This window comes from Xiphophorus couchianus, chromosome 3 (assembly GCF_001444195.1).
Source record: "Xiphophorus couchianus chromosome 3, X_couchianus-1.0, whole genome shotgun sequence".
In the NCBI taxonomy this organism is placed as follows: domain Eukaryota; kingdom Metazoa; phylum Chordata; class Actinopteri; order Cyprinodontiformes; family Poeciliidae; genus Xiphophorus; species Xiphophorus couchianus.
In genome coordinates this window covers 12,976,446-12,994,662 of record NC_040230.1, presented here as the reverse complement: position 1 = coordinate 12,994,662, position 18,217 = coordinate 12,976,446, and the positions used below count along the sequence as shown (strand labels likewise).

The 18,217-nt window shown below is 40.6% G+C and overlaps 2 protein-coding genes across 10 annotated transcripts in view; one reads left to right on the top strand and one right to left on the bottom strand.

Annotated features, from left to right (window-relative positions):
- clcn1b (chloride channel, voltage-sensitive 1b) overlaps window positions 1–11,608 on the top strand; it is a 33,657-nt gene extending 22,049 nt beyond the window's left edge. For all 3 annotated transcript variants that reach the window (XM_028012467.1, XM_028012466.1, XM_028012468.1), the window contains exons 8-23: window positions 1,354–1,479; window positions 2,583–2,667; window positions 2,807–2,908; window positions 3,368–3,452; window positions 4,448–4,603; window positions 4,733–4,802; window positions 4,893–5,003; window positions 5,741–5,954; window positions 6,042–6,175; window positions 6,395–6,573; window positions 7,613–7,697; window positions 7,778–7,860; window positions 8,149–8,193; window positions 8,304–8,408; window positions 10,198–10,284; window positions 10,703–11,608. In XM_028012467.1, the coding sequence (XP_027868268.1) occupies window positions 1,354–1,479; window positions 2,583–2,667; window positions 2,807–2,908; window positions 3,368–3,452; window positions 4,448–4,603; window positions 4,733–4,802; window positions 4,893–5,003; window positions 5,741–5,954; window positions 6,042–6,175; window positions 6,395–6,573; window positions 7,613–7,697; window positions 7,778–7,860; window positions 8,149–8,193; window positions 8,304–8,408; window positions 10,198–10,284; window positions 10,703–11,170 (2,135 nt within the window). In that variant the 3' untranslated portion in view covers window positions 11,171–11,608. The remainder of the gene's footprint in view (window positions 1–1,353; window positions 1,480–2,582; window positions 2,668–2,806; window positions 2,909–3,367; window positions 3,453–4,447; window positions 4,604–4,732; window positions 4,803–4,892; window positions 5,004–5,740; window positions 5,955–6,041; window positions 6,176–6,394; window positions 6,574–7,612; window positions 7,698–7,777; window positions 7,861–8,148; window positions 8,194–8,303; window positions 8,409–10,197; window positions 10,285–10,702) is intronic.
- Window positions 11,609–13,191: 1,583 nt separating this feature from the next.
- The window catches only part of fam131bb (family with sequence similarity 131 member Bb), a 33,321-nt gene continuing 28,295 nt past the window's right edge, over window positions 13,192–18,217 (bottom strand). For all 7 annotated transcript variants that reach the window (XM_028012470.1, XM_028012469.1, XM_028012472.1 and 4 more), the window contains one exon: window positions 13,192–16,890. In XM_028012470.1, the coding sequence (XP_027868271.1) occupies window positions 16,663–16,890 (228 nt within the window). In that variant the 3' untranslated portion in view covers window positions 13,192–16,662. The remainder of the gene's footprint in view (window positions 16,891–18,217) is intronic.

The following is an 18,217-nucleotide window of genomic DNA, read 5'->3' as shown; positions in this document are numbered from 1 at the left end:
CTAAAGAGCCGCATCAGGCTTTCGGAAACATGATTTTAGCAGCATTTGAATCTGGTAATGATCTCAATAGCCTCTGAAATGTTATAATACTTGAACATTTTTAAATAAAGAATTAAATATTTAATCAGGTGTGCTAATTTCCTCACATAACTGCACCCATCCATCCATCCATTGTCTGTTCACCCTTGTCCCCAATGGGGACGGGAGGGTTGCTGGTGCCCATCTCCAGCTACATTCCAGGCGGGAGGCGGGGTACGCCCTGGACAGGTCGCCAGTCTGTCGCAGGGCAACACAAAGACATACAGGACAAACAACCAGTCACACACACACTCACCCCTAGGGAGAATTTAGATAGACCAATTAACCTAACAGTCATGTTTTTGGACTGTGGGAGGAAGCCGGAGTACCCGGAGAGAACCCACGCATGCACAGGGAGAACATGCAAACTCCATGCAGAAAGACCCCAGCCGGGAATCGAACCCAGGACCTTCTTGCTGCAAGGCAACAGTGCTACCAACTGCGCCACTGTGCAGCCCCACATAACTGCACAATTGGCAAAATTCCAATAGTTAGATCAGATCAGTTTTTATCTATAATCACGAGTGTTAAATGTAATTTTTTTCCAGTTATTTTATTGTAAAATTTACTGAAACTTTGTGGTTTTCTAACTTGGGTAATTTGGACTCTTAAGCTTTCTTGAAATGCACAATTGCAAAAGAATTACTAAATTAGTAAAACACAAAACCTTTAGCAGAAATCCTCAGTTTTTAATAGTTTGCTCAAGCATAAATAAATGTCGCCTGTTATTCAATTTGCAAAAGTCTTCTGCAGAGCTCTGCCTCGTACTTCTTGAAGGTTGTTGGATGTGACTGTAGCTGCATATTTAAGCTCAGCGTTAGGCTGCAGAATGAATTTGGGACTGATTACATGCCTCCCTGATGGTGGATGGCAGATAAAAGTCTGTTTATCTAAAATGTATGAAACTTCTGGACACTTTCTAGGGCATAAAAAATTCAAAACCTGGCATACTCTGGTCTTTAAATATATTTTCATCCCTGTATTATGTTCAGTTGTTTTTGGTTAATTCACTGTGTCTCATTTTATTTTTCTTTTGTGTTTGTGTGCTACTCAGTGTAATTACTTGTAGGCGTGTGTTTGTTAACTCCCCACGGTTCTCTTGTTGAGTATAATTACTAGTTTCTGGACTCATTTTGCTATTTTAAACTAATCTCTGTCTTTTCTCACCTTCTCTTTCCCCTCTCCCAATTACCTCTCCATCCATCCTCATTTTCTTCCTCTCTGTAATCCCTCCTCCTTATGTCTTTCCTCCCTTCTTCTCTCCTCCCTCACCAGGAGTGCTGTTCAGTATTGAGGTCACGTCTACCTACTTTGCTGTGAGGAATTACTGGCGGGGATACTTTGCTGCCACATTCAGTGCCTTCATATTCAGGGTGCTTTCTGTTTGGAACAAGGATGCTGGTGAGAAGTTAACTCCACACAAACAGGCAATCTGCTGTGGAAAGACCGCTGAGGTTGCATTTCACACACACAAAAAAAATGTTGAGCATGGCAGCTAAGTAGAATTTGCTTCTTTAGATAAAGCTTAAACTTTTGAAGTCATCACTCATACTATAAAAGCAGTTCAGCAGCACCATCCAGTATTTAAATCATGCTGTTTGTTTCTCTAAGAAACAAAATGCCAACATTTAGAAAAAGTTAAGCACTCTTAACATTTCACAAACTTTAAGTCCATTTTTTGCTTTTACAAAGATGCACATATTTGAACCTCATGCAATGCCATTTGATCATTAAAGCTAATCTTGTTCATAAATTTAGACATGTTTGGGTATTTTTTTCTAAAACATTACACAGACAAAACATCGCCCTGCATTATTATTGGCACCCTTAGTAGAAGCTGCATTCAAAATCCCTAAGGTTGGTTTGGAGACTTATTGACCCTCAGGTACCATTTTCTCTTCAGCTGTTTAGCAACAGATTTTATATCTATAACTCTGGAAAAATATTAAGAGACCACTTAAAATGATCAGTTCTCTGATTTTACTTTTATATGTATATGTTTGAGTAAAATGAACATTATTCTTTTATTCTATGAACTACTGACAACATGTCTCTGAAATTCCAAGCAAAAATTTAGTTTTTATTTGCAGAAAATGAGAAATGGTCAAAATAACAAAAAAGATCCAGTGCTTTCAGACCTCAATAAAACAAGTTCATACTCATTTAGAAACAACAATGCTAATGTTTTAACTCAGGAAGAGTTCAGAAATCAACATTTGGTGGAATAACCAGGAGTTTTTCAGTGGAGTTCAGTGCAGTGGGCTCTTAATTCTTTCCAGAGCTTTATATTCACTAGAATATTAGTCCTGAATTTTGGAAGCTGTTGCCTTACCACATGTCTATTTTTAATCCTCCTTGCTGCCCTATAATCAAAACTTCAAACTTCATTGTGTATATTGTCCTCTAAATAGTGTGCAACGAGTAGAGAAGTACTGTAGCTGCTTGCTATAATTATCTCCATTGTCTTTTTTGTTATGTAATTATTTTTGTTCCACTTTTCTCAGTCACAATCACAGCTCTTTTCAAAACCAACTTCAGGATGGATTTCCCCTTTGACCTGCAGGAGTTACCAGCATTTGCAATCATAGGGTGAGGATATTGTTAATACTTGTACATATGTGTGTGTGCTGCAAACACTATATTTTTGAGTATTTAACCTTAATATGTTGTTACAAAATGGACTTTGGACTCTTGGTGAACTAAACTCAAAGTTTTCTTCATGTTTCAGGATCTCCTGTGGCTTTTTGGGAGCGTTCTTTGTTTACTTAAACAGACAGGTGGTTCTCTTCATGAGAAGACCAACCGCTCTCACACGCTTTCTAACCAAACAGTAAGATCCCAACTCACACACATACACATAGTGTACAGATGTTGCTCTCCCAGTCGCTGCAAATGACTGCGGCGCTCGGCTCTAAAACTGCAGTGATTCTTGCAGAAACGATTTCCCTGAAATGGAAACCACTTGTGCATTTAGATCCATTTCCTCGTAATGTGTCTCAGCTCTGCTCTCTAAATTCATCAGCCTCACAAAACTGGCCAGGAGAGCAGCAAAGCCTTAACAACCTTACACCCAGTTATTCACTCAATGGGGAGATTCACTTATCCTCTGAGACTATGCAGTCAGGGAACATTAGGCTTTACCATTAGGGAGCGGTGAGCTGCAGCGCCAGGAGACTCATGCAGTCAGCGCTGGTTACAAACAGACGCTAATTTAAATGACACGCAGTGCAGTTGGTATCTGAGAATACAATGTTCCTCCTAATGAGTCTGTGTTTGTGTACGCTTGCAGTCGTTTGATCTACCCAGGGGCGGTGACGCTCATCATTGCCACCTTCACATTTCCTCCTGGGTTTGGGCAGTTCATGGCTGGAGAGGTGAGATGCAAACTCACTTTTTTCATTCTAACTTTTAACTATGTTTCCATCTAAAACAGAGACACAAAGGTGGAGTGTTGGGCTGATTAGGTGCGCATTAGAAACACAGATTGAAATGCTGAAAATGTTGGTATCCATCCATCCTTCCATCCACTCTTTTTTCCTCTCTCCCACCCTTCTGGTAGGACATCCATATTTGAAACAACTCCAAAGGAATGTGTTCAGAAGGCAGCCAGACACTGAAACCCCATCACATTCTCTAGGCTTCATAGTGTTTTAACCACTTGAAAGACTTTAAAGGGGAGCTATGATGCAAAATTCACTTTTAGCATGTTTCTCTACTTCCATTTGGATTTCTACTGTAGTTTTAAAAAACTACATAGCCACTTTTTAGCAGTAAGTTAATGTTTACTCTTATCTGGAAATTGAGCCGTTTCAAAAAACTCCCCTTTGATGATTCATCATTGACCGGCACTGCGCCACTACCTAGCAACCACATTTGAGCCCAACCCAAGTGGAGCTCAAGCACATTTAATGATATACCATACAGCTGGTTTTACTGCTGTATGCACGGTACAATGGCTGCTGGAAAAGACAAGTGTTTTGCTGTTGACTTACAAATTAGAAACCACTTGCTGCATTCTTGTTGGTTGTGCAGGAGGCTCCACTTCTGCTTTTTAAACATGTACAGTTGTATAATCGTGCGTCTTTTTGCAGGCAAGCGTAAATGTTGAGTTGGGGGCGTGGCCAGCAGCAACTTATTTGGATTTAAAGTGACAAGAGACTTTAAAACAGCTCATTCTGACAGAAGCTCAGTAAATTCTCATTATGATTTTGTGCAAAAACTGTAAGGAACATGTTTTGTATACCCCTAGACCAATCCTAACTTGTTCAAGGAAACATAATAGGTCATTTTTAAAGTAATAAAATACTTTTTGGTGATAGAATAATCAACACTGACCAGTTTTCCTGTCTTCATATCTCCGTTCTGACAGCTGATGCCCAGAGAGTGCATCAACTCTCTTTTTGATAATTTCACCTGGACCAAAATCTCTGACCCGGCTGCTGCCCCCGGCCTCGGCCGCTCCGCCGCCTGGCTGCATCCTCATGTCAGCGTCTTCCTCGTCCTTCTCCTCTTCTTTGTCATGAAGGTATCGTCTCCTTCCTCTTTACAGCACGTGTGGGTTGTTGCATTCAAAGGAACAGCATAAATTAAAACCAGTAAACCTGCTGGGGCTGACAGGGCTCTATCCTACCTTGATCCTGCCTTTGTCCTGTAGTTCTGGATGTCAGCAGTTTCCACCACGATGCCTATCCCCTCTGGCGCCTTCATGCCAGTCTTCATTTTAGGTAGGAGGATTTCGTAACTCGAGTGCAGTATCTGACGCTGAGCTTCTGTTCAGTTTGTCTTTACCAGCGTGCCTTATCTCTCTCCACAAGGAGCTGCTTTCGGCCGCCTCGTCGGGGAGATCATGGCCACTCTTTTCCCGAACGGGATACTGTTCGATGGGATAGTTTACCGCATCCTGCCAGGAGGCTACGCTGTGATTGGTTAGCCTCTTACTCCTCACATTTACGCACTGAGATTTGCAGATCTCAAGAGGTTTTATGGTAGATTTGGCAAAAGTTACAGTTTTCTTTAAATAACCTGGAATGTATGCACTTTATTTGGATAATATTTATATTATAGTGATATGAGCAGTTTAGAAACCTTTTAGCATTTTATCTAAAAATACAAAGCCTCACAATAAATTAATTCAGCTGGGTCTAAAAAAATATTTTTAAAAAACCCTGAAGGTTGCCATTAAGACAGTCAACAGATTTCACTTCGACTAATAAATATAACTTTTTGATCATCAAATAAATTGCTGAAATGTGCTGCACAAATACTCTTCACTTGACATAAAGCAAGGTTTGGCTTGGATAGTTTTTCCCCTTAATAAATTAATTTATTCAATGACCTGAACTATTTAAAATGTGCAAAGATGCAAAAATAAGGAGAACAAACTTTTTCAAGACACTGCATTTACTTGTATTTGTACCGCTAAAAAATGTTGCAGATTTTCATTTTGTCTGTATTTTTTCTTAAAATCTTCCAAAGTTTGCACCGTTTAACTATCTCTGGTGTACCTTGTTAAAAATTTGAGATAAAAATGTAAAGCTCTGAATGAATGTTTTTAAATGATTTGAACAAATGTTACTGATGTGTAATTCCTTCACAATCTAAATGGCGTTTTCACATGTTAAGTTTCTTTGGATTGATCATGGTTTGGTCTGGTTTGTGATAGGAGCTGCAGCCATGACGGGCGCCGTCACTCACACGGTTTCCACGGCGGTAATCTGCTTCGAGCTGACTGGTCAAATCTCCCATATCTTACCTATGATGGTGGCAGTCATCCTGGCCAACATGGTGGCCCAGGGTCTGCAGCCGTCTCTGTACGACTCCATCATCCAGGTCAAGAAGCTGCCCTACCTGCCTGAGCTGGCTCTCGGGCACATCAGGTGAAGTTAAAGGCCTTTATTTCTGCATTGTCAGGCTTTGAAAGAAGCATTTTGTTTACTATGGTGTTGCTGCTTTTCTTTTCGCAGCAAGTATAACATCTTCGTGGAGGACATCATGGTGCGCAAAGTGAAATTCTTGTCCTCCCAATCCACTTTTCGGGAATTAAACCACCTGTTGGAAAGCACAACGTTGAAAACGATCCCGCTGGTTGACTCTAAAGGTAAGGCGACCCACCTCAGCACATTGGCTGTTAAGCTCCTGATTTTCCTTTTAGTGTTAAAGTATTAGACAAGCCATAATCTGTGTTCTTTCCATAAAGCTCAGTTTGATTCACCTTTAGTCAATTTCCAGGCTTTATGCTCAGCCAAGGAAACTTCCCTCTCACAGCCATGAGAGTAAAGTCAATACTTTTCTAAAAAAATGTTTTGCTTTCCTGCAGAATCCATGATCCTCCTTGGCTCGATTGAGAGGACGGAGCTTCAGGCTGTCTTAGACTGGTGGCTCTCTCCAGAAAGACGAGTCTTTGAAAGAGGTCCCAGTTCACCGGGGCAAGGCTCCAAACTCAGCTGGGAGTCCTTCAGTTTTGTAGATGAAGAGGGAGAAGAAAGCAGTGACAAGGTCTAAGGAATACATTGCTTGTGCAAAACTTTTAAACCTTAAGTTATTTATATTCTGAGACAAGGAGCCAGAAATTCTTGTAATCTTTTAAAGTGCTCTTGGCTGCCTATCTGATTAAAGTTCTCTTGTCAGACCTGGGAATTTATGTGAAGGGCCATGTCTATGTATGGTTTCAGTTTGGGCATGTTGAGGGCGTGTTGAGGGTGTGTCAAACACATCAAAATCGCTCTAGTCGTTGTTTTCCTATTTGTCGCATATGTTGCCCGCTCTTGACCCGTCAAACGGTTCAAATTGCGCTATGCTAAACACAAGAAACGCGCCACAATGGCCCTTAATGCACCTCCACATAGACTTTGAATGTAGACCAGCCTGATGCTCTAAACGTGTTTGGTGTGAACGCACCATTAATGTTCTACATTCTGTACAATGGCTGCTGGAAAAGACAAGTGTTTTGCTGTTAACTTACCATCCAGAAAACACTTGTTGCATTCTTGTCGGTTGTGCATAAGGCTCTGCTTCTGCTTTCTAAAGCTGTTTGACTGTATAATTGCGAGTGTGTTTTTAGCCATTTTCATGTGAAAATGTAAACGTTGAGTTGGGGGGCGTGGCCAGGAACAGCTTATTTGGATTTAAAGGGACAATATGCTCAAAAACAGCTTATTCTGAATAGGTAGAACTGAGCTGAGTAAAATCTCATTATCTAAGAATGACTTTCTTCAAAAAATGCAATGAACATGCATCTAACATTAATTAGACGACTTCTTATGGTAATTTTATTTAGGGGTATCAGTGAAATGGGGTTGAATGCAAATGCGTGCCAAACCATGCATTGTTTTCCATCAACTTCACAACTTTGGACTACTTCGAGGCAGTGTAATGCTTTAGGAAATACTTTGAAGTCTGCGGTTGTGAGGGGACAAAATGTGAAAAATACATTTACAATGCCTAATTAGAGAATTACACAATGTTGAACGTCAAACATCACCTGATTTGGACCCTAAATTGACCAAACATAAACTAATCATGTTGCAACCCTCAGGCTGTCTCTCCTGTGCAAGAAGGATGCAACGGACCCATCCCGGCCCCAAATCCCCAGGAGCCAGCCACCAACCACACAGGATCAGGTAAAACAGCATTTCCACCAGTTTGTCCATCACGCGTCAGTCTGTCCTCTCTGACACGTGTCTCCCTCTCGTGTTCTCAGACAAACGCAAGCTGTCGTCTGTCAGGAGGACTCTTCAGAGACTCTTCTCCTCGTCGTCCTCGTCAGGCCAGACTGAAACTCAGGTTCCTTGAGATCAGCGGACACACACATCACTTTGACGTTAACAGCTCCAAGCAGCAGGGCATCGGTGATCTGCTGTCAAGCTGGCAGCGGAAGAAAAGACGGGGTTATCAGTCCAGCCTGGCAGCATGAGCCAGCCTCACTAATGTGAGAAGAGCACAGCATGAAGCATGTAAAACAGGACTGACATCTTCGCATCAGCTGAAACCTTGAAACCACCAGGGGTATCTCATTATGTGCTCAAACTGCTCACTGGCCAGTCCATCATCTGTTCCTCCTTTCTCTTTCAGGAAGACGTGCCTCCTCCACTTACTGACACCATGTCCCCCGAGGAGGTGCTGTATAACACTGATTCACCAGCCACACAGCTAGCAAAGAGCCAACAAACCAGTGTCTTGATCAATAATCTGAGTGTGTCTCTCTGCTCTGTGATTGGCTGGTTCAGATCAAAGCTTGGGAAGAAGAAGAACTGGACAAACCAGTCGATATGGAGGAGATACGTATAGATCCCTCCCCGTTTCAGCTGGTGGAAAGGACGTCGTTGCACAAGGCAAGAGCTGCAAAAACGCCATACATGAAGGAAAGCTGTGCATTTTCATACCAACAGTTAAGACACAAAAGTAAACTCATTTAGGCAACAAAAACCCTTAAAGCTCCTTTTTTTGTCAATTGAAACAGTTTAATTGAGAGAAAACTGACACGTTTAAAGATTTCTTAATCACAAATAAGAATCAGAAGACATTAAAGACAATGGTGAATTGGACCTGTTCAGAACTCTGAGGTTAAACATGTTGCTCTGGATACGATTCGCATTACTACCTGCAAAAATCAAACATATTTTTAGATTGTAATAGAAGATTTCAAGGAAATTTAAAGAACCAAACTTAAAGTACATTTTTCATGACTTTGTACACAGTGCCTTACATAAATAAGTATTCATACCCCTAGAATATTTCCCCTTTTTGTCAAACTACATAACGGAATCTACATTACTGAGATTTTATGATAATAACATAAAATCGTACATAATACAAAGGAAGGAAACGGATAAGTGATTTTTAGGAATCTTGAATGAGAGCCAATAGCAGTTTGCTGCATGCCATGCAGTCAAAAAACAAACATGTGAAAGATGCAGCTCTGGTCAGAACTGAACATTTTGACCTACATGCAAAATACACCCACTTCCCCACGGTGAACAAATGGTGGTAGCAGCATCAGGCTGTTGGAATGTTTTTCTTCACAAGGGGAATGGCAATTTATCAGAGTTGATGGAAGTTCGAATGCATTGAAGTAATAGAAGAAAACATGTTAGAGACTGCAAAATATTATGGCAGAGTTACACCTTTCCAGCAAGGCAATAATGTCAAATATTTAGTCAGGGTTACAGGGAATGGTCTAGTCAAAGCATAATCACATGTTAGGATGATCTAGTTAAAGTTCACACCTAAATCATGTTGAGAATATATGGTAGGAGTTGAAAACTAATGTTCACAGAAGCTCTTCATCTAATCTGAGTAAATTTTATCTATTTTATACAAAGTAATGAGCCACACTTAGACTTAAGATTTGCAAGTATTATGTTGGAGAAAACTGGGTTTATCAACTCAGAGTTTATGAAAATAAACCTATGTCACATTATAAACTTGTAAGCTCACTAATTTAGCTGTAGAAAAAAAAGAAACCAACAAAAACATTGAGAATCAATCATTCTCTGTCTACTTTATAAATATGTGCTGCTTTGTGTTGGTCTTTCAGATAAAATTGCAATAAAACTGGCTGAAACCGGTGGTTAAAAAATGTGAAAAATAATAATATGAATACATTTCCATTCGACATTTTTTTAGCATAAAATTACTGAAAAAGTGACAAAGGTTTAATTAAAACCAAAGAACATTTGCATGGAAAACAACTGATCACATCATTTCTATATTACAAAATGATACAAAGGAAACATTTGCACAGAGCTGGAAACTTTAAGGTTTTTGACTTAAAAATACAAAGTTTGTAAAATGAGTCAATCTTTTTCAAGATCTACAAGAAATATGAAAGAAATTATTGTTGACAAAACTGAAAATTAAGTATCAAAGATAGAGACGACAAGGTGAGTGCATGCCTCTTTTTTCCTGACGGTTTTATGAAGGTGAAGGAAAGCGAAGGAAGACATTTTGTCCCACAGGCTGTTCACTGAAAATTCTGTCAGGAGAACGTTAAATGAACTTAATGCTGTCATATAATGTGTTTTACCTGTAAACAAATTGTGTAGCAGTTCAGTCATGCAGGGTGAAAACTGTCATATTTATCAGCGCCTGGATCGTGTCCTCCTCCCTGTCATTACTCAGACACACACTTTGTTCTCCCTGCTGGGTCTCAGTCACGCCTACGTCACCAGCATCGGGAAGCTGGTGGGAGTCGTGGCACTCAAAGAGGTAAAGTCACTCCATTTTGCTTATCCGCATCATTTTTTGTCACCTTCCGTGGTAGTGTGGCATCGGAGTGAGCTCTGGTGATTTTTGGGCAGCTGTGGTGCCTCATGCTTTACAAGTACATATCATGTGAGTGAGAATATGATCAAACAGGTAGTTTATTTGAGTAATTTAGTTTAAAGGGGATCTATTAGGCAAAATACATATTGTGCATGTTTTTATTTTTTCCTTTTTTACTTCTAATCTCTTGTATATGACATATGACTTTCACTTTTTGAGTCGTTACTGAAATACATAAAATTCTCACCCGTCATCAGTTTAGATGCTCGCTTTTCTGATCACATATTTTCACTTTTACGAGCCTGTTGCGTCCTGATTCTCCTCCATAGGGATACAGACTCTTATTTTTCTCTTCTTACAGCTGCAGAAGGCCATAGAGGGCTCGACTCGCAGTGGCGTGCGGCTTCGTCCCCCTCTGGCAAGCTTCAGAGACGCCAGCAGGAAAACCAAGAAGCACCAGCCTCCCTCGTCCTCAGCCGCTTCCTCACCCACGCGGGACAGAGACCTGTGGGGAGAGGGGAGCCGAAGAGAGAGCGAGTTGCTGAGGAGGGAGTCCAGGGATAATTCCTGGGGAATGTCTCCGTCTCTTAGAGGAACTCCTGGGTCTGAAACAGTCCCCTCGCCTCCCAGCAGTGTGGGGAGCAGCAGCAGGAGCTCCACCAAGGCAAGAGGAGCAGAAGGAGTGTCTCAGGAGGCTGCGTCCCCTTCAACCTCCTCCTCATCCTCCCCTTCACCTCCCATGTCCCCCGTGTCACATACTAGCCCGGTCCTCACACTGTCCTCCCTGCAGGAGGAGAGAGAGAGTGAGGAGTCTGATGAACAATTGTAAGAGAACCAGGGAGGAAACATGGAGAAGGAACTTTACTTTTTTTGTGATTTCACTCCTTCTCTTCAGAGACAGAACAGTCTGAACGGTGGAGTCAAGCTTCCTGCAGCCCTTAATGACTCTCAGCCACCGGGATGAACTGGTCTACACAAACCCATCTTGAAACATTTAGTCCTGGATAGTTTTTATTTTGTTCTATTTTCACAGAAATCTCACTTTTTCACTTCTGAATCTCAGGTGTCTTCCTGTTTGACCTGCAAACAGCCACAAATCATGGATGTTTCACCTCTGTCCAAATCCAAGGTGGATGGAGATGAATCTGTTCAGTTCATTATGTACATGTGAGCTACTGACAGCTATGAACTGTGCAATAATGAATGAATTAAAAACTGAATTAATTTGGTCAAATGGTCAAGAGATTGGGCATTTAAAGTTAATTAATAAAAAAAAACACACATTTATAAAGCTGAAGTAAATTAATCGTATACATTAAATATTCAAATCATTGTTACAAGTTTCTAATTTGTATAAAATAATAAATTGTTATATTGTCTATTAACTAATTTGAGTTATTTACAGCTGAGTAGGTGCGCTTCAAATTGCAAATATTTAGTGACACTTCTTCTGCTGTCCTCTGTTGTTTTTTATCTGCTTTTCTGAAAAGATAAAAATCTACTCCTGAAAAGAAGATGAAGATTTCCAAGCCATGATGGCTGCTGCTGTGGAAGAAGACGCAAATGATGCTGGTTCTCAGAAATGGAAATGCCGCATTTCGTCACCCACAGGAGAGTCTGTGTGTGCTCTCAGAGCATGCAGATGGGATTGTGGAACCAAAGGGGGCGTGGCTTACAACTACAAGTGTTCACAAGAGCAATCCCTCTGTCTGTGTGCTCAAGCAAAAATCATTATTCTCCAACCTCCTCGTGTCATTATCTGCATCTGCAATGCCGTCTCACTCTTACGGCTCACTGTGGGTCTGTGACTTACGGCCTCCTGCGGAGGATCAGGGGTGTAAAATAGGTTGGCTGACCTCAACACCCTCAATCTGTGGCAGGAGCTTTCAGTCTGCCGTTACATGTAAGGAACACATGCAGATTACAAAACAAAACAAAATATCTTAAAGGGGTCATTTAATTCTTGTTCCACATTCATGTTTCACTCTTACAGCCCATAGAGGTTACAGTGTTTGTAACTTCCTCTTAAGGTGGGTCAAAGGTGTAAAGTTCAACCCTCAATTCACCGCCCCCTACTGGAATATTTCAGAACAAACCATAAAAATTGAAAGGAGGACTTAGCCGTCTGAACGGTTTCTGTCAGTGTTCATAAATGCCACCTTGCCACCTCAGTCCGTTACAGGAAATGGGAGGTTAGCATTAGGGAAACATGACATTACTAAATATCACAAAACTGATGAGGATTAACCCAAACTATACTCTCTTTACGACTGTCCTTCATCTTTAGGATCCTCTTTAGATGCACGAGTGCTTGGAAAGGAAACCCTCACCTCTATTAAGTTTTCAACAAAAAAAGCAAAGCAAACAAAAAATTATTCTGAAAAGTTCTATATTTGATAGCCTAGAGCAATGTAAACTCATTAACCAACTTGATGGACCTCCAACAGTCAATGAGGTAAGTAAATACCACCACATCACTTCCAGCTTTCGAGTATATAAACAGTTCTGTGTTGTGAAGGTCAACAATGTGTTTCAGGCGCTGAGTCCTCTGTGAGCTTCAACAAATAAGCAGTTTATCCCAATGGAGGGCATTTGTTGTTTATATTCTCCTGGCACACAATTCCTGATAAGGACGGGAGAGGAGGGCTTTTGGAGAAGCACAGATTACACTGCTGCCTATTGCTTGTCGACTTCTTTTCTGGTGTGTCTGTCAGTCACAAATAAGACGCAGAGAGACAGAAAACAGATAAACAACAGAAATGTGTTAAAGCTCAAGAGGATACAGGAAACCCCTGAGATTGTAATTATTTACAGCCTGTGAAAAGAGACACACACATATCCGCAGAAAAAGACAATTTGTTTGGTCTGTTTATTTGCTCTTTCTCCACCAGAAGGAAAATAAAAGGAGACAGGTAGAAGAGCCGGAGAAGGTGAAGGAGGCTGCGTCGTGCAGGGGGAAGAAAGAGAGAGCTGTGGACAGAAGAGAGAGGGGAAACCACATGGAAGAGCCGACCTGTGAGAACCGTCCTACAAGCATGCATAGTTGTGTTATCAGTCACACTGCCTCAGTTAAGACAAATCCAGTTTTATGCAGACGTTTTACAGAAGTCATCAGATTTTATACAGAGGGGGTTTTTTTTATACAGCCGTTCTCGCCACACAACTCCAAATTTTATGCATCAAGGGCTTCAAAACCCTCTTTGACTGATGTGAAAAGTTTATTGTTCCAGGCAGTGAATTTTTCCAGAAAGACAGTGGACTTTTTTTTTTTAACTGTACACATACAGACATACACACGGATACAAGTATACAGAACGGACAGAGAGGAAGAGAGGGAGAAAGGCAGAGGGTCGGAGGCAGATATTTGACCATCCTGCCTGCAGAAAAGTAACTGAAACTCCTCAGAGACGGCAGTGGCGATTACACAAAAACAGGAGGAAACCAAATGAAGTTAATAACAAAGACATGATAAGTAAACCTTTAACATCCACAGAAGTATATTTGGTTTCATGTTATCTCTTTATTCATTCATCGAGATCAACAAATGTTTTGTTTTATTAAAAAAATGGGAAAAAAGCAACAAAACTCAAAGAGAAGCAGTGTCTTTCTCTATGAAATATCTGTTTTTAAAAGCAAACAGTCGAGCCCAAATAAGCTGTGAGGCTTTCGTCTCAAACAAAAGCATCAATCTTTCAACTTTATTATATCTTAAACTAAAAGAAAAAAAAATACCGCTCCTAAATGAGTTATCTACATGAAGTAACAGCCTCTGTACAGCATCCAGGTGTTTCTCCCTACCAAGTAATTGTTCAATAAATAAATTAATGTGTCATGGTGTAAAGATGTTCTGTTAGTGGGTTTGAGTTTTCTTAATACGTTCTTACAACTTTTCAAACTAGGTTTCAGTCTACGAGGCCTTGCAAAAGTATTCAGCACCCATGTCAATGTGGGTTTTCTTTTTATTTTATGGAAAAAATCAACTCAAACTAGTGCATGGTTGAACATGATACATTTCAAAGTGTGGCATGCAATGCTTTGTAGAACCATTTTTTGCTTCAATTACAGCACCAAATTTTTCAGGATTTGTCTCTACCAGCTTTGCGCATCTACAGACAGAAAATAAGTGTAGCAACTGCTTGCTTCGCCTTTCAGCTTCTACTATGTTCAAAGTTTGTAAAATTCATTTTCTGTTTTTGTTCCACATCACTATTATGCACTACTTAGTGTTGATTTTTGACGTAAAACCCCGCTAAAATACACAGAAGTGATGTAAACTGTGAAAAACTTCAAGGGTCATAAATATTTTTGCAAGGCAGTGTTCAATTATTTCACATTGGGAGCTGCCAACCTATCAGTCTCTTCTCTCTGTGCAGAAAGGAGCTCAAAACCAGAACAAAACAAGTCTGAGTTACAGCCCTGACACCTGTCCTAACTTATACTGGAAGGGATCTCAACAAGGCAGTAGAAAAATAAATATTGTCCCTTGACATTGCATAAAGAAGCACTCAATAAATAAATTCATTCAAGTCAATAAACTGCTGATTTTGTCTTCAAAGTGTCTTGCACAGTCCTCAAAGTGGGAGAAGGTGTTTCCCAGAAGGTAAAAAGTCGCAAGTAGACGTGCGCAGAGAGTTCGCCACCGCTGTTCAGCTTCCACTCCTGCTGGGAAACATACACTCTTTCTTAATTGCAAAAAAATGAAATCACTGAAGAAAATAAAACAATTCTCCTCACACATCACAACCACACTCCCAGGCAGCTGCTTCACAGTAGTAACGGTGAGCAGGAAGACACCAGTCTCGTTTCACCTCGAGTCTTCAGTCCTGTTACCTGATTGAGCTCAACCAACTGGTTTCCAGTCTGATCGATTGCACGGTCCATTTCATATTTAATTGTGCAGCAGTAAACAAAACCAACAAAACAAAAACTGAGCAAGCTTGAGCGCAGTCCCCAAAAAATAAATTAGGACCAGAGAGGTGTAGAAAAATAAAGAAATCATACTGCAAAAGAACAGCCGTGACTGTGACTGAGAGGCAATTTACTACATACTGTATTTACATCTTAACGACAGAGCTGGACTGGTCTTTTTTGTGTCGTTTTTTTTTTTTTTTGGAAGGCCAGTGTTTCCTCTGCCTATTGCTGGTTACAATTTAGATATTCCCGTGTCCGTGTGTGCGGAGTGGCTCTGAGTGACCCAGCGGCGCCTCCTCCCAGTCGTCCAGTACATTCAGAATAGTGGTCAACATCCTCTGTGTGTCAGGATCTGTGTGAAAAACAAAGCAGCTGAGTGTTCCTGCAGAGGTTGGTTTGTCAGAGGGGGGAACGAGCCAACAGTCCAAAGGCAAACTCTGATCTGCTGGATTGCTTTAGTGCAAAAAAACCCCACATATTTCACAATGACAAAAAACCCAACTAAAGTCGCATATGCAGCCGTCTCCTTCGGGGACTCCCTCCTGGGATTGGAACTGTTCAGTGCAAAGTCTTTTACAGTGCTTTATAGTTACAGGTACTCTGTGGTACTCTGAAGGACATGCATACAGAGAGACAGAGTAGGAAGCACGCTATCTTAGTAGTACAATCCTTATCTGTGCAGGGTTGGGTGTGTGCAGTCAGCCGAGCAGGCTCGCCCCGGGTTGTGCCACAAAGTTACAGGAGAATTTCAGACGAGTTAAACTGCATTTCACCGAAATGCTGAGACTTCTTAAAGCATCTGTGAAATTGCTTGGGTTGCTTTTTGTAGTATTAGGGTGAACGTGTTTGATCCAAGAGAAAGAAATAAAGAATGTGTTAAGTAAGGGCTGTAAACAGAGCAGCTCTCCCTTAGGAAACCTGTGAGATCTCATCACACACTTATACATCGCTTGCTGTTTTTTTTTCTTGTTTTTTTTTTTTTTGCTTTATTATAAAAATTGTTCCTCTTATTATGCTAATGTAAGTTAGATTTTTATTTTCATCATAAGACAAAGACAGGTTTGAGTTGTTGGTCTTCAAAGAAAAAGCATGCATGTTTCCATTCCCCTCCTCTTCATCACAGTCTGGTTTCTTTCCCCCCTTTGGAAATGCTCTTCCTCCTCCTCCTCCTCTGCTCTGTTTTAACTCTATTTTTCAAACCTTCAGGGTGTAAGGCTTACAAAGACAGAGGTGTCCTTTGTTGCATGAGCTCCTGTCTGGCTGTGAGTCATTTTAAGGAATTCACCTTTACAACAAAAAGTTTTTGATACCTGAAAAGGAACGGATTAATAGATATATATTGTTGTATGTTGCTCGTCCCTCGCCGACTCCCAGGTTAGTTTGTGTTCGGGAGTCTTAACGATCAGGAGCTCAGTTGGTGGCCATGGAGGAAGGTGGCCTAGCCTCCTCTTCCTCCTCTTCCTCTTCCTTTTCCTCCAGCATCTGAATGAGACCAGAGGTGACATCGGAGGCCTTCCGCTCTGTGATTGGCTCAGCTGGCAGTTGCCCCGGACTACTGCCTCCAGAGGCATCTCCTTGTTGCGTGGGCGGAGTCAACATGGCCGACTCCTGATCCAGGGCCAGCGCTATATCTTCTTCCTGATCGGGACAGAGGTGAAGGAGTCAGTGTGGTCAGATCCAAACCAGCAACTGTTGTGCCACAGATTATTTGAACAGGTGCACATTTTGTTTTCATACTGCAGAGAGGAGCCTCACTGTCATTTTTAAAATTTAAACAATAGAACAAACAAAGTCGAGCTTAATTGTGAAGAGAAAAAAAAGTAGCTACAAGCATTTTAGAGACATCTTGAGATGTCAAAAAGAATTTTGTCCATTCTGTCCTGCAAAACAGCTCCAGCTCAGACAGATTGGATGGAGAGAATCAATGCTGCAGCCTTGCTGCAGATTTTATCTGTACTTTGACTAGGTCATTCTCTCTCTTGAATATGCTTAAACCATTTAATTGTCTTTTAAAGCCTCTAATTGATTTGCTTTTAGGATTGCCCTGTATTTAGCTCCAGACATATTCCTATAAACTCTGACCAGTTTCAGCTTCCCCGTTGATGACGAGCACTCCCACAGCATGATGCTGCCACCATCATGTTTCACAATGATAACGTTTAGCATGTGAATCTAAAGGCTGCATCTTGGTCACATGAATTGGACGTTGCTGTATGAAGCATTCTGAGAGTGAGATGTTTTGTAACTCAGCCATGATTTAACAATGTTTTTATCCTCCATGATGCTGTTTGTTCACTAAAGTTCTTGAAGAAACATCCAAAACCTTCACAGAACAGTTACATACTAGTTGGAAAACTTGTCAACATGGCAATTTTCTTTGTGATTAAATTAACTCAAATTTTCATTTTTAACATTTTCAGTCTGAGATTGCAGTAGTGTGATAAGAATAATAACATTTTAAGTAGTTTTTAATTAAACTGGCTGGTATTATGTCTAAAAAACTATCTTGCAACAACTCACAATCTATTTAAACAATGTAATGAACTGATCATCCTAAAAAATTATTCTAGGAAGCAATTTTGTGAATACATAATTTTTAAACCCCCTGCTGGTACAGCAGAAACAAATGTTACTGGAAATGAAATTATCTAGAGAAAAATTTGAACCATTTTGTCTAATTAATAAAAGAACAGTATGACTAAGAATAAAAAGGGCATCTTGGAGCGGTTTAATCTTTAAAAGAAGAAACAGGCAGCAGTTCACTGTACCCCAGATTAAAACAATGAAATTAAACATTTATAAATATGATTTATGGATGTAAAATACAAAAATGATAGAACTTAAGGCCCTTAGGCGTGGCTGAAAACAGAAAACCTCTGCAAGTTGTGAACAAACGAATCAACCTTCTCACACTCAACATTCAATTTGTTCTTTCTACAGTTGTTACAGCTAAGTGCATAAAATA